Genomic DNA, 17,130 nt, shown 5'->3' on the forward strand with positions numbered 1-17,130 from the left:
GGGAAAGACTTTCTCTCTGTTGGCTCTGGGAGAAGGTTGTTATTCCTTGGCTTCTTGGTGATCTTCATGTGGCAAGGCATCTATCCTTTCCCATCTCTGCTTTCTAGCTTGTTTAATCTCTTTTATATCTCCAAAGAGATCGACTCAAGACATACCCTACATTAATCCTACCTACTTAGCATAACAAAGACAACCCATTCCCAAATGGGATTATAACCATGGGCATAAAAAGGTTAGCATTTACAACACATATTTTTTGGGGACACAACTCAATCCATAGCAGTACTCAAAAACAAACAAACAAAAAAAAGGGGTAAATGATTATTTTCCATCTCCAGGCACAATAATCTCTTAGTTTACTTTTTACTGAATAAATACAAGAACTGAGCTAAAGGACAAGCTTGAAAACGGCGTCAAGTGACACTGCACCAAGTCGTACAAAAACATTCATTAGGGCCTCTAAGAAATCATTTTCTGAGCAAACTCATACTCACAGATTTAAAAACTAACCTAATAACTACTGTACTAACACTTATATGTAATTTTACTGTGATTTGTTTGTTTCAGAGTAAGCTTTTGTTGTTATAAATTAGTAGAAACAGAAGGCCTTTCCCAGTATTCTTCTTTAGTGGAAATACTGTCTTAGAAAAATAATGTCATCATTGAGGAAAACAACTACAAACACTTTTCATCACCTGGCTGTATTTTGTGAAAGAAATAAAACCACAACTACAGTGAGCTTTTATGTTCATCTTTCTTTTTTATCTAAAAAGAGACACTCCTAGTCTCCAAAAACAGACTCCTTCCCAGAGGCCTCACAAGATGGCAAAGAGATACTCTTTGGATAAAAGTAACTCTACAGAACTTCAAGTAGAAGTAGGCTTTCAGAGATAAGACAAGGGGAAGAAATAGTCAAAATAATTCCATTATGTCTCCTGTTAATCCATATGCCTGTTTACATCTTTTCTATTATCATTTCTCTTATACAATACAGCAGCATCAATTTAAAATTAATTTATTCAGTAAATTACGTACCCTGGACTCTGTATCATCTTCTTCTTCATCAGGATTATAGGTTTCTGCACATACTATAAATACAAAAATGAACATTTAAAAAAATCTTTCCTCAAGAAACACATTACAATATATTTTTTAAAATTAATCAGCAGAAATAGTGACACAGTATAAAAACAAATATTAATTTACTTCATCCAGGCAAGCAGTCTACCCCCAAAAAGTGGTTTCATACTGCAATTTATAAGGAATCTCTCAAAATATAAAGCTGCATTTTAAGACACTGACATTGCATTTTGCTTTCTCCTATTCAGAGAAACATAGCTGAAAATATTTTGTCTTGGAAATATTAAAATAAGAGAAATAGAAGATATAAAAATGAACCAGATGCCAGAAGAGGCAAATCCATAGAGACAGAAAGATTAGTGGTTGCCAGAGGATAAAAGGGGGTGGGTAATAGGGCACAACTACTAATGGGTACAAGGTTTCTTTTTGGGGTCATGAAGATGTTCTGGAATTAGATAGTGGTGATGGTTGTACAACTTCCTTAATATACTAAAACCCACTCAATTGTACAGTATGAATTTTATGGTATATAAAGTATGTCACAATAGAAAAAGGAAAAAAATGAACCAAACAAATTTTAAAAAATATTTTGTCTTATTTTACAGGATATAGAAACATAAGAGCCCTGGTGGTACAGTGGTTAAGCATTTGGCTGCTAACTAAAAGGTTGGCAGTTCAAATCCACCAGCTGCTCCTTGGAAACCCTACGGGGCAGTCCTATAGGGTCACTATGAGTTGGAATCGACTTGATGGCAATGGGTTTGTTTTTTTGGTTTTACAGAAACGTATACGATCTCACCTAAGCACAATTTAAAAAAAAGTGATTGGCTAAAAAAGGAAAAAGAAATGTGTGAGATCTAAAAATCACCTAAGAGAACAGGGTAAAAACGAAAAAAGCGTAAGTCTGCTACAGAATGATTTATCATATAATTATGAGTAACTTTCATAAATTATCCATAACCTAATCTCCCAGAAGCAAATACTATTCATTTGTATATTTCCTTCCAGTCTATATTCTGAGTTCATACTGCACACCCAATTTTAAAAATGGCTTTTTTCATTTCACACTATTAGAATTTTCCATGGCATTAAAAACATTTTGTAAACATTGCAATAAAAGATGCAGATTATTTACCATATACTATAATTCTCCATTCCTTTAATGCTGGACACTTAGCTGGTTTCCAGTATTTCTCTATTAAAGCAACACTGGAATAAACATCATCATGGATAAATATTTTTCTACATTTCAGATTATGCTGTAGGAATTATTCCCAAATATTATTTCTGGGGGCCAAAAGGTATGACAATTAAAACCAACTTTCTTTCCAGGGGAGTTGTCCTACAAAGAATGAGTAAGAAGGCTCCTCTAACTGTACAGCAGAATTGGATACTGTTTGAATTAAATTCTTTGCCGATTTAAATGAAGAAAAAAATAAAACATTTTTAATTATTGGATTTGAACAATTTTCAAATGTTTATAAGCTGACCCTACTTCTCCCGTCATCCTTATCTATGGGGAATTTTTAGTTTTCTCTGTGACTTACATCAGTCTTTTTAATACCACTTTATGTAATATTTCTCACAGTTGTTTTATCCAGCTTATTTTTAATTATAACTACAAAGTTTTTACTGATTGTGAATGTCTGTTTATTTTTAATGTAATAAAATCTATCGAGGAAGAAAATTCTCCAATGTGACTTAAATCCTAAGTTAAACATCACAAAAGTGCCACTGCTTTCGAGCTTGGAAACTCCTTCCTTATTTGAAAATCTAAAGATTTCTTATATCTCTTTTCTTTTGGTTAATTTTATTTATTTTGTTGTTGTTGTTGAGAATATATACAGGAGAACACACAACAATTCAACATTTTCACAAGTACCATCTAGTGACACTGACTGTATTCTTTGAGTTGTGCAACCATGCTCAACTGTCCTTTTCTGAGTTGTTCCCCCATTAACATAAATTCACTGTTCCCTAAGGTTCCAATCTAATCTTTCAAATCGCTATTGTCAATTTGATCCCATATAAATAGTTCTTAAAAGAGCATAAAGCTCAAGGCAGACATTTTTTCCTAGTTAAGCTAAACTATTGTTTGGTTTTAAGAAGACTTCAGGGGGTATTTTTGGTTCAGAGATTATCTCAGGGCAATAGTTTCGGGGGTTCATCCAGCCTCCATGGCTCCAGGAAGTCTGGAGTCCATGAGAATTTGACACTCTGTCCTGCATTTTCCCCGTTTTCATCAGAATTCTTCTATAGAATCTACGATCAAAATGTTCAGTAATGGTAACTGGGCAATATCCAGTTCCTCCAGTCTCACAGAAAAGGAGGCAATCACCAATACATTCCATATCCTCCTTCTATTCGTGACGCTCCTTCTTCTGTTGCTCTGGGTGAACAGAGACCAGTTGTTGTGCCTTGGATGGCTGCTTGCAAGTTTTTAATACCCCAGGCACTAAGCAACAAATGAGGAGGTAGAACAGAAGCACTGAACATGTTACTAGGCCAGTTAACTGGGATGTCCCATGAAATCATGAACCTAAACCTCTAAACCAAGAAACCAAATCCCATGAGGTGTTTGGTTGTACATAACCAGCCTCAGCAGCTATTCTTCTCTTTTTTTTTGTCATTGTTGTAAATATATTTATCACACAAGTTTTGTCAATTCAACTTCTTATAGGTGTACAACTTATTGACAGCAATTACAAGGATCAGTTATACAACCCTACCCTTAATCAATGCAATATTTCCATCACCGTTAACCCCTATCTTTTCCCTTCCCTCCCGCCCCTGGTAACCACTAATAAACTTTGTTTTCTATAAATTTGCCCTTTCTTGTCTTTTTATATAAGTGAGATCATACAATATTTGTCCTTTTATGATTAACTTATTTCACTCAGCAAAATGTCTTCCAGCTCTATCCATATTGCAATACGTATCAAGACTTCATTTCTCCTACTGGCTGAGTAGTATTCCGTTGTATGTATGTACCACATTTTGTTTATCCATTCATCTACTGATGGGCACTTAGGTTGTTTCCACCTTTTGGGTAGTGTGAATAGTGCTATAATGAACACTGGTGTTCAAGTCTATTGTTTGAGTCTCTGCTTCTTTCAGTTTTTTAAAGGCTAGGTCTTTTTACTCTTACCCTTTATATGGATTTTATCCTGGCATAGATGTAGAAATCACAAGATTGCAACAAGAGTACTACCATCATTAGTACTATTACTATTATCATTATGAAACCTAAGCTTTCTATGCCTCTGACACTGTTCTATACACCTAGACCAGTGGTTCTTAACCAGGGACAACTTTGCCCCCCAGGTAACATTTGACAATGTCTGGAGACATTCTGGTTGTTCCATCTGTGGGGGTGGTATGGGGGGCGGGGAGATTCTGACATGTAGTGGGTAGAAAGGCCAAGATGCTGCTAAACATTCTACAATGCACAAGTCCTCCTCCCCTCACAACAAAGAATTATCCAGCCCAAAATGTCAATAGTGCTGAGGCTGAGGAACCTGATCTAATATATCTTATTTCATTCAATCTCAATACACTTTTAGCATACTTATTTAAATAATAATCAGCTTCAAGTAAAGGTATTATAAAAGCACAGGTGTATTAGACAACAGAGTTCTGATTCAATATTGCTAAACTTAGCTTACTGACATAGAAATGCTCTCCCTGAAAAAAGAAAGTTTACCTTTTACAAATGTTAGTTTAAGGCATGCATTCTTAACCAAGAAAATTGGTTCTTGGGATGCAAAAAATCTTACTCCCGGATTGCTTTTTTTTTTTTGATAAAGCACAGAAATACATACACACACTATATAAACAGATATGGAGTGTATGTATGGTATTAAAATTTCATTGGGGGCAATTACAAAAAAAAAAAGAAGTCTAAAAAGACTCCTGGGAGGGGGTGATAATGAAAAAGATTGGGAAACACTGGTATAAGCATAGAGTAGTTATAGTTAATAAGAGAGGCAGAGGGACAAGTTAATAGGTTGTTAGGTCAAGTTAATAGCTCTTTCCTCCACCCCCCCTCCATTCGTATTTCTGCCCAGATAATTCAGGATATACCTGCTCTACCTATTAGTGATGATCTTAAAATTTTTAATTCACTGAGCAAAGGCATTTGGAGAACATATCCAAAATATGAAAGTTCACATTTTAATCACAAATCGCATTCAGGAAAGAGGCCTTATGGGAAGCCTCATTTTTTGAAGTGCTGGGGAATGCTGCGAAGAGTAAAGGGATGACACAAAGCATTTGTAATCTTACATCATTATAAATAATGTATAACTTGTTTTTTCTATGTTTTATACGATTTTAACTACTTTAAATAAATATGTATTATACATAAAACGTCTGTTTTCTAGGTAATCAAAACAAGACAGAAATAGAATAAATAATCATAATACTTGGATGAATTAGTTTCATAATGAAGGTATGTTCAAAGTGTCATAGGAGCACAAACGAGAAAGGAGTGACCAGCTGCCTGGAGGATACAGGAAGGCTTCATAGAAAAGGAGACCCTAAGTAGTTGGTAAAGAATATGAAGAAGTTTACTGAGAAAAGAGGAGATTATTTTGTTCATTGCTGTGTTCCTAGCACCTAGAACAGTGAATGGCACTAAATAGATGTTAACAAAAATGGCTGACAAAATGGATAGTTACTTTAGTTGGTGAGCAATGTATTAACTTCTTCCCGATCCTTAAAAAAACCCGTTGCCATCAAGTCGATTCCAACACATAGCAACTGCCTCCATCCAGCTAGGCTGGCTTATATATACTACAGTATCAAGCATTCCCAAATCTTAGTGGCTCAGTGATTGATGGACACTGTATGTCCATCTCAGGACACTGGGTACTCCGCAACATGTGGTCTTCACTGAAGGCTACAGAGCCACCACCATTTGGAATGTCACCAGTTCCCAAGGCAGGGACAACTTGCTCCTAAAGCCTCTGCCTGGAAGTGATATATGTCACTTCTACCAAGGAGGAATATATAGATCACATTTTATTGGCCAAGTGACATGGCCATTTCTAACTCCAAGGAGACAGGGAAGTGCAATCTTACCACGTTCTCAGGAGATAAAACCAGAACATTTGTGAACAGTCCTGATAAGTACCACAGAAACCATCCGATGGCTCCAAACCCAAGGTTTACACAGATCTTTCCCTCAATCTCTCCCCTCTTTCTCAGAGGCTTACAAGGAGAACGGAGGGAGGATTGAAATTAACTTCACATTTATTTAAAAAAGAAAAAAAAAGTTAACTTAAAAATCTGTCTCATACACTCTGGACAAAATCGTAACAATTTCCTTAAAACTGTCTTTCAAATCTTAGCTAGATACTTATTTAATTTATAGCTTAAAATTTTATTGCTTCCTGCATCAAAATATTAAAAGTTATCATAACTCATTCTATTACTGGCTATATTTCAGCTACAAAAAGTGATATAAACGTATCCTTTACTTACCTTGCAGAAATTTTGGCAGGCTTCATTAAATAGTACTTAAGTGAATACTTAATTCCCAAAGCAGCTATTTACTATAAAATTTTGGCTCAGATATTTAACTATATAATGCTGTCTTGTTAGAAACATGCTTTCCACTTAATCTAGGATGTTCTAACTCTCTCTGAGGTTATCAGGGGGGCTTTAATTAGCCCCTCATCAACAACCTTCTGGTTCTCTATAAAACTCTATTTTAAACTGTTGTTCAGATAGTTTCCTAAATTAATCCAGACATATTACTACTACTTCTAAAAAATTTATTTAAAAACTCATTAATTTTTTTATTACCTCCACTACAAAACATTCTAGAGTCTCATCGGTCAGGAAGTGATTCCACTCTAAACAAGATTTCTTTGCCACCTTTATACTCTTTCTAGCCCCTCTTCAAACTTATCACAGTCATGGAACTCAATCATACATTCTGAAAAGCGTCTTTTATACTTCACACAGATATAAATATCATAATGAAGTTAATTCAGAGCTTGGGAAAAATAAGCAACCAAAGGGACTCCGGTATGGATAAAAGACCATATGCCGGGAACTGTACGTGGCCACTGAAATTTAAAACCCAGCCTTAATTCCTGATATTTAATAATGGCTTTCAATTACTTACACTGATTTTCATTTTAATCACAAAAGTTCTCAAAACAAGTAAGATGACTCATCCTCCAAACCAGATTAGCCAGAATTCATTAATACAGAAAGACCCTTCAAAGTTCCTAGAGTTTTAATTTAAACCTCTAGCTTCTTCAAAAATTAACCTGATACACTTGGATGTATTCCTAGAAAAGGTCTGATTATTTATCTCAAAAGATAATAATGAAAGTAAACATCACAGGAATTTTAACAAATATGTTTCATTGAGGTACTGCCACTGGATTAATTTAGACATCTGTCACTTTCACCCTCACTGTAAATGGAGATTTACACAGAGGAAACGCTTCTAGAGAAATCAAAAGGCCTGAATTTGGGGAAAAGTTCTTGGGTTAAATGCTAGCATGGCCTCTTTCACATGATAAAAACTGTATCGGCAATACAAAATAAAGAGAAAACCCAGAGGAATAAAAAATATATATATTTTTGTTCTTGCTTAAATTACCAGTAAACACACATTGACCATAATTCTAGGATTAATAAGGAAAAATGTACACATTCCTGGGAAAACAATGTTTAACTTGGACATGACATTATAAATGGCTTAAAGTATTCTACTCATCTCAGGGTATTCAATTTTACTTCCCAGACTAGTGGGTTACAGTATTAGCTTATGAATGTATGATTTGCAGAGGACAGACAAGTTCGTATTTCAGCCTTAGGCAAATCATAAGCATCCATTTTTCCACCAATAAAACTAGAATATTAATAACTCTCTTGTAGGGGTTAGGGTAAAAGAAGAAAGAGAGATAACACAAAATATGGCACATCTTAGATACCCAATTAGTGAAAAATATTATCATTAATATTATCCCTTCTGTATCAATTCTAGCTATACTATAACTGCCTTCCTTTCTTATACCTAAGGCCAGAAGAGACAGAATAAGGAAGGAAAGATTCACACTTCCTAGAAGAGTGTGATATACTGCCCAGAAAAAAAAAAAAAGTCCTTACATAAAGCCCTTTCGTTTTAATAACAGCTGAATTTTGAACATAAAGTTACTGACAGTTTTGTAAAACTTCTTACTGCGAGAAGGCATCTCACTAACCACCTACCTATGTTTATGCAGCCCCCTAAAGCCAAAGTGGAGTCCCTGGGTGGCACAAACGATTAATTCACTCGGCTGCTAGCCAAAAGGTTAGAGGTTCAAGTTCACCCAGAGGTGCCTCGGACAAAAGGCCTGGCTATTTACTTCTAAACAATCAGCTACTGAAAACCCTATGGAGCACAGCTGTACTCTATACACATGGGGTCCCCATGAGTTGGAAATGACTCAACAGCAACTAGTGCTGGCAAAGCCAAAGAAGAGTTGCAAATATATATATATATACATATATATATATATATATGTGTATATATATATATGTATATATATATGTATACATACATACACACACACACCCCTCCAGGGAAGAATGGTGCACTGGTCTCTAGTATTAGCCAAATAGTTCTTTCTTAGATAACACTTCTTTGCACGGTTTTATAGTAGCTAACAGCTAACTTCTCAGAGTAGTCAAGTCATGTTTAGTTATTCCCTGACATTTTTATCTCCAGGCTATGTATTAATTCTAAAATCTTCTGCCTTTGAGTCCTAGTTTTCATGTATACAAATGTTACTAACAAATGTAAAAAAATTCACTTGTAATTCAAATATAAGTTTCATGGCTACTCATTTTACAAGTGATCAAATTAGAATATGCCCAAATAATGTACTTTTAAAAGGAAAATAAGTCTATTCAAAAAGAAGATAAACAATTCCAGGTGGGACCTCAGAAAAATTAAATACTTTTGTACATCAAAGGACTTTATCAACAAAATGAAAAGACAACCTATAGATTGGGAGGTTTTTAGGAACCATATATTAGATAAAAGCCTAATATTCAACATATGTATAAAATTTCTACAACTTAGCCACAAAAAGACAAACAATCCAATTAAAAAATGAGGAAAGGACTTGAACAGATAGTTCACTAAAGAAGATATTCAAATGGCCAACAAGCACATGAAAAGATGTTCAACATCATTAGCCATTACCAAATCCGCTGCCATCAAGTCGATTCCAACTCATAGCGACCCTACAGGACAGACAAGAACTGCCCCAAAGGGTTTCCAAGCAGCTAGTGTATTCGAACTGCTGATCTTTTGATCTTTTGGTTAGTGGCTGATCTCTTAACCAGTGTGCAACCAGGGCTTCCATTAGCCATTAGGGATATGCAAATTAAAACCACAATGAGATATCACCGCACCCCTATTAGATGGTAATGATTTAAAAAAAAAAGGAAAACAAGCATTGGTGAGGTTGTGGAGACACTAGAACTTCCATCCACTGCTGGTGGTAATGTAAAATGGTGCAACTATGGAAAATAGTTTGGCAGCTCCTCAAAAAGTTGAACACAGAATTACCATATGACCTAGCAATCTCAATCTTAGGTATATATACAGAAGAAGTGAAGCCAGGAATACAAAGAGAAACCTGTACACAAACATTCATTGTAGCACTTTTCACAATAGCTAAAAGGTGGAAACAACCAAAATGTCCATCAAAAGAAGAATGGATAAGCAAAATATGGTATATGCATACAATGGAATATTATGCAGCTGTAAAGAGAAATCAAGTTCTGATACATGCCACAACATGGATGAACCCTTAAAACATGCTGAGTGAAATAAGTCAGTTGCAAAAGGGCAAATACTATATGATTCTCACTTATATGAAATAAGCAAATATACAAAACCAAAGATTATTAATGGTTACCTGGGGTGGGAAGGAGGGGGAAAAGGTGATTTTTTTGTTTAGGGGGCACTGAGTTTATGCTAATGGTGGTAGAACATTTTGGAAAAGGATAGCAACAATGGTGGCACAACATGAAGAATGTAATCAATGTCACTGAGTTGTAAATGTGGAAGTTGTGTTGGCTAATGTTTTAGTGTGTATATTTTCACCATACACACACACATTCCAGGTGACCAAGAGTAAGAAAATCTATAAGCCAAAATACCATAAAACATGCAGTCAGTATGGCAGATAAGTATCAAATGAAAGCATATTTCAGTAGCAACAGCTGAACTAAATACCGTGACATAAAATTTTATTCCTAAAAAAAATTATAGAATTTTAAAACATACATCAATAATCATGAGATTATTTGGTGAAGATGTTAGAAAATTAGCTCTAGAAGTATAATCTCCAATTGCATGTCGGCTATTAGCACTTCAATAAAAAGGAAAAAATATTTGGAAAACTAGACCACATGTAAATAGTACTTCTCAAAATAATGGTCATCGGAATCACTCAGGGATCTAAACTGTAGCCTCTAATGCAGTAGTCTGGCGTGGGGCCTGAGATCTGCATTTCTAACAAGCTCCCAGGTAATGCTGATACAATCGGTCCATGAACTATACTTTGAACCAGCCCTGTTAGTAACAGCAATCTCAGTGGCAGACAAACAGAAAGTCCAGTGGCTCAGCTAGCCTGAGTTGTGGTCCTGAGTGTGGCAAGCAATGGACAAAACTAGCCAGAAATTTAACAGGAATTCAAGACAGCCATAGAGGGATTTGATTAACTTACAAAACAGCCACATATTCCTGGTTGTCTGTAAGGCTGCGGCACATGCCGAAAAGAAACAAAATGGCCTGACAAAAAGTAAAAGCCAGACCAGAGTTGAAAACTGTCTGAAATTTGAATATGCTTTCAAACTCACACACAGATCCATCAGCTCAAGGAGTGTGAGTATACAACCTCTCATCAATCACTGACTAACCACTAAGTCATGCAAACATAAGGGCTACCCTGGGAGGCCAGGGTTTAAAATAAAAACAAATTTTGTTTTAAAGACAAGCAGTGACAGTAACAGCAGCACACTGTGGCCAAGGTAGATGCCACAGTAATTATCAGGCAAGTTACTAAACAAACAAACCAAAAACAGCAGCAATAACAACCCTGAGAGAGGGGAAACAAATCAAAATCAGAATCTAAAATTGCTACAATATATTATTCTAAAATGTCCAGTTTTCAGCAAGCTTCTAAGACATGCAAAAAACAGGAAAATGTGACCCATACTCAGGAAAAAAGCAGTCAACATAAATGATCTCTGAATGGACCCAGTTACCGGACTTAGGAGACAAAGACCTCAAAGCAGGTATTACGCATGTATTCAAAAAACTAAAGGAAACCATATTTAAAGAATTAAAGTGTGACAACAGTGGCTCAACAAATAGAATCTCAGTAAACAGAGAGAAATCATGAAAAAAAAAAAAGAAACAGAAATTCTGGAGTGGAAAACACAGAGATGAAAATATCACCAGGTGAGTTCAACAAATCTGAAATGGCAGAAGAAAGAATCAAGTAGCTTAAAGACAGATCAACAGAAATAATCCAATCTAAAGAACAGACAAAAAAAACAATGAATAAAAATGAGTAGAGTCTCAGACCTGTGAGACAAAATCAAGCATACTAACCTACACATAAGAGCAGTTTGAGAAAAAGAGGAAAGAAAGGAGTAGGAAAAAAAATTAGAAGAAATAATGGTCTAAAACTTTCCAGATTTTATGAAAAATATTAATCTACAGATCCAAGAAACTCAATGAACCTCAATGTAGAATAAACACAAAGAAATCCATACCTAGTTAAACTGTTAAAAGTCAAAAACAAAAAAAAATCTTGAGGAAAAAAAAGATTTATCAATTTCAGAGGCACAATAAAACAATCAATGGCTGACTTCTCATCAGAGACAATGGACGTCAGAAGGCAATGAGATGGCATGTTCAAATTGTTGAAAGTAAAAAAAAAAAAGTTCACCAAAAATTCTATACCCAGCAAAACTATCCTTTGAAAATGAAGGTGAAATGACCTTATTCCCAGATAAACAAAGGCTAAGAGAATTTGTTGCTAACATACGTGTATTGCAAGAAATACTAAACAAAGTACCTCAGGCTGAAAGGAAATGACAAGGGATGGTAACTCAAATCTGCAGGGAACAAAGAAGAACACCGGAAAAGGTAAATACGTGGGGAAATATAAAGGACTGTATAAATATGTATTTTTGTTCTTATCTAAAAAACAAGATTGCAGAAAGCAATAATCATAATACTAAATTGTTGAGTTTATAATTATATACCTATATCTCAGCACAATGGGCTGATAGTCTTAACTCTACCTCCCTCATTTCTTCTCACTGTACACACCCTAGTAGTAAGGACCTTTGGTCATTAAATGTGGCTATCTCCAGAAGGAGACCATCTCCTCTCAGCTGCTTCCTTGGTAATGATTAAGATGAAAGAAGTAGGGTGGATTACATAAACCTATTTTGAAACTTCAGGATTCTATCCTGACCATTCCTGAGTATGATACATCTGCTAATGTCACTCTCTGACCAAAAATTGTTAATGCTTCCCCACCACATATAGAATAATACCTGAACTTTTACCATGGCTTTCAAGGGTCCTGCATGATCTGACCCAAACCTACATTTTGAGCCTCTCTTCCTATTATATATAATGAAGTCCATATATTTCAAACTTTTTTAGACTATTCACCATTCCCTGAAAGCCATATTACCTTACCCAGTTTACTCAACTGAAATTTATCCCTTCCACTCCCCTTTTCCACCTATTAAAATCCTATTCTTCCCTCAAAACTCTACTCAAATGCCACATCCTCCTAACACTTTCCCCAAACCAAACACAAAAATTAGGATTAAATGCTCCCTTCTACGTAAGAACATAGAATGCTTCTTATTCATGCCTCTGTTTCAGTAGAATCACATCTTACGTGGGAGCTAAGTTCTAAATACAACATATGAGGTAAAAAATCTCCAACAGTCAATATTATTCTTGAAAATTCCATAGGAAGCCATTGCTGGAGACTTCCAAATGGTCCCACAGTAAGTCCAAAACAGTGGATTTTCCCTCCAGCACTGAAACTGCTCATTCTTTTGTTAAGCACTATAAGAAGTTGCTGGCTTACATTTAGAAGCCATGTTGTGTGGAAAATGGATAACCTTTAAACCCTAGAAATGTTCATACAGGCATGCAGAAACTGAGCAAGACTGCAGAATAGTATATCACAACCTCCCCCGCCCCCCAACCCCCAAATCCACTGCAGGGCACAAACTCACTGGCTCCTTTTCCCTCTTACTCTTTGTCGGATGTGTACAGTGGAATTAGGGTAGGTTACATTCACTATGATGTGGCTGTGCTGTGCTGTACTTACGCTCAGCTCCTCCAAGGGCTTACTCATTTTTGGCAATCTCACAGTATGTATAAAATAGTGTCTTGCAAATAGTGGATTAATAATACATGTTTTTTAATTTAACTAAAGCAACAGTACAACTAACCAAATATTAAGCCATCTTTTATAGTCATCACAGTATAATCATTCCAAAACCAAATATTTTTACACAGAAAGACTATCTCTTTGCAAATTAGGGAGTCCCTGCATGGTGTAAATGGTTAACATACTAGTCTGCTAACTGAAAGGATCGAAGTTCAATTCCACCCAAAGGTGACTCAGAAAAAAAAGCCTGACAATCTACTTCCAAAAAATCTGCCATTGAAAAACCTATGGAGTACAGTTCTACTCTGACACACATGGTGTTGTCATGAGTGGGAACCAACAGCAACTGGTTTTACTGGTTTGCAAATTAGAAACCTTGCAAGTATAGAAAAAACATCTAATCTGACTTAAAAATGCAAAATTCTTGCATAATACGAGGGAACCAGGTGGTTGGCTGCTCTTAATGTTCTGAAGAAAATAACATCAAAAACAAAAACGGTTTATAAGAAAATTATAATGATTGTTAGCCTCCCATTTCATCTCTTTGAAAAACTTGTGGCATAAATGTAAAGTATTATTTCTTCTTTGGGGCTTTATTCTTTATTAGCTAGATGAGCTGATATGCAAGATAATGGTGCGATTCTTTTGAAGAGAGGTGACATTTGTCTGGTAGCTATTTATTGTTATTCTATGTATAAAGTATTATTCTATCATAAGATGGTAATGTTTCTCAACAGAAAAAGACACATCCAAGTGGGTCACCTGCAGTCACACAGGACAAGTGGTGAAACAAGTGACTCGAGCTTCAGCACATACAGAGCTCAGGACTTGTCAGCTGTCTGTGGTTTTTTGTACATGTGCTGAGTAGATGTCCCCTCAGGATGGAAAAGAAACTCTGGGCCAATGGAGACACTGTCTATGACAACGACGGAGGGCTTCGTTGGGGCAGCCAGTTTAAACTAAGATGCGGGTAGCAGACTTGACTCCAATGATCCAAAATGGGTCAGCTAAAATTAGTCCCTGGTCAGGTCAGGTCAGGGTTTCTGAGCCCTGCGCCACAGCAGGCCCTATATGGGCAAATGAGAACACTTCCAAGCCAATCTAGGATGGTTAGGCTAATTAGAACCCTCTCCTGAGATTTCAACTGGCATGGTCAGAGAGATGTCTAGTTTGTCTCTTTCTGGCAGCTGATGCTGTAAAATGTGGAGGTGTGGTGGTTGTACTCCCTACCACACAGAGAAAAGTACCCTACAGTAAGAGAATCAGAGGCAAGAGATCAAGGTAGTCCTGTTGCTGTTATTGTTAGTTGTCATTGAGTCAATTCCAACTCATAGCAACCTCCATCCTGTGATGAAGTATAACTGCCCCATAGGGTTTTCTTAGCTGTAATCTCTACAGAAGCAGATCACTAGGTCTTTCTCCCTCAGAGCCACTGGGTCTCTTTAACTGCCAATATTTGTTTAGCAGCCAAGTGCTTAACCATCTGTACCATTAGATAACAGCATTCAAAATGCAGGGTCCACGTGCTCCTGAGGCCCAGCTGCATTCCTGCAGCTTGGTGATATTGTGAGAACCCCACCTCTCACCATTATTTCAAATGATATTCGTTACAGAGATGTGCCAGATTTGGGGGGGGAGGGCGGGGACTAAAGCTGGAGAGATCACCAGCAATCTACTTGTGTAGTAATTAGAGTGGTGGCAATAAAAATAGAAAGTAAGGAAAATCAACAGTAAAAGTCAACATTAATCCAGTGACTGACTAGAAACAAGGGTCAGAATATTAAGCATATACACTAATAATTTTGGTTAATTAACAGATATGGTTCCTATAAAAAATTCACCACTGCACAATAAAATCTGATGATCGCATTACACTGAGTTACTGGAATATTAGCAACAAATGTTTCTGAAGAAACAAGTGTGGGTATTGATAAGTATAAGCAAATAAAAAGCAATATCATTTTTAAAGTAATATAAAAAAGAAAATGTATTATTTTTCTGGTACAAAATATCCAGTTGAACTCTAGCACAGTAATGTAATATACCAATGTTTTACAAAGAAAATTTCAGAAACTAGTCTGTTATGATGCATTTTTTGTACTTCTTTTTAAAACATCTTCTTTTAAGAATATTATTACTTAATCTTCAAGCATCAACCTTCCTCAACCTCTGTTTAAATGATAATTTCAAACAAAAATGTAGGTTAGAACAAACGTGGCATTCTGGAGGAAAAAGTCAAACGTCATTTACAGGGAACGCAATTTGGCCCCGCTACCTGATTTATATCTTACTAAAAATTACTAAGATTGAAAAATGTATAGAGGGGAGGAAACTAACAGTTACTCAGTACCTTCTATGCCAAGCATTGTGCTAGGAACTTGTTCTCATGCAGTCCTGGCAACAACCTCAGGAGGTAGCACAATTAATGCCCAGTTTATCAATGAAGACACTAAGGCTCAGAGTTCCTACACAGCTAGTAAATGGAACTCTGAGATTCTAAGCCAGGTCTTTAGATGCCAAAGTATATCCCCCTACACTGTCCAATCTCCCAGGTTTACATAAGAACACAGCATATCACTGACTATCAAGAAAGAGAGTTTACGAACCAACTGAGGCAAATGGAGTAAAGGTAAAAAAACATTCATCATTATGATGAAACACTTTTCCAAACCACAACTTGTTATACCAAGGAATTAACTATCAAGTTCATGTATTTATTTTCTGTTTCCACTAGATGCAAGCTTTGTGAGAGCAGGGAACTTGTATGTCTTTCCCATCATGGTATCGCCCCAGATCTACAATAATTAACAATTTCTGGCATCCTGTTGACACTCAACAGTTGTTCAATTAAAGTAGTTCCATCCTGAGGCGTGGTCAACATGGTGGAGTAGTTAGATGCTCCTATATCCCTCTCACAACAAAGACCTGGAAAAACAAGTGATTTGATTCTATGTGAATATCTGGGAGCCCTGAACAAGGCAAGGTTAAGAAATCCATCTGAGTGATACAGGAGAGGGAGACCGTTTGGAAGAGGTGAGGAGGGCCAGAGCTGCGGCAGCAAAACTGCAGTGTCGCAGCCACGCTGGTCCGCGGTAAAGCAGGTGAACAGGTGTGCTGTGAGCGTGCTCGGGAACAGTTTCCACATTGAGAGAGACCTGGCAGCAGAGACTGCTTGGACACTCTGAACCAGTAAAGACCAGCTCCCAAGAAGCTAAGATAAGTACATGCGTGCACCCTTTCGTGGGGATTTTTTTTTTTTTAATCCGTTTTTTTTTATTGTACTTCAGGTGAAGGCTTACAGAACAAATTCTCATGGAACAGTAGTACACATATTGTTTTATGACATTGGTTAACAACCTCACAACATGTCAACCATCTAACTTCTCAACCTTTTTTTTTTGGTGAAAATACACATAGCCAAAGATACACCATTTCAAAAATTTCTACGTGTCACATTCAGTGACATTGACTATGCTCTTCCAATTGTGCTGCTATTCTCACTTAAAATGAAGGCTTACAGAACAAAATAGTTTCTCATTTAACAGTTACTACAAATGTTGCCCTATCACAATGGTTAACAATCTCACAACACATCAACAAT

General features: G+C 36.3%; 1 protein-coding gene across 1 annotated transcript in view; it reads right to left on the bottom strand.

Annotated features, from left to right (window-relative positions):
- Nucleotides 1-17,130, bottom strand: part of PRKAR2B (protein kinase cAMP-dependent type II regulatory subunit beta) — a 101,297-nt gene that overhangs the window by 34,623 nt on the left and 49,544 nt on the right. The window contains exon 3 of the mRNA XM_004382602.2: nucleotides 1,036-1,088. Coding sequence (XP_004382659.1) covers nucleotides 1,036-1,088 — 53 coding nt within the window. The remainder of the gene's footprint in view (nucleotides 1-1,035; nucleotides 1,089-17,130) is intronic.

The sequence above is a fragment of the Trichechus manatus genome, unplaced genomic scaffold (assembly GCF_000243295.1).
Source record: "Trichechus manatus latirostris isolate Lorelei unplaced genomic scaffold, TriManLat1.0 scaffold00096, whole genome shotgun sequence".
In the NCBI taxonomy this organism is placed as follows: Eukaryota; Metazoa; Chordata; class Mammalia; order Sirenia; family Trichechidae; genus Trichechus; species Trichechus manatus.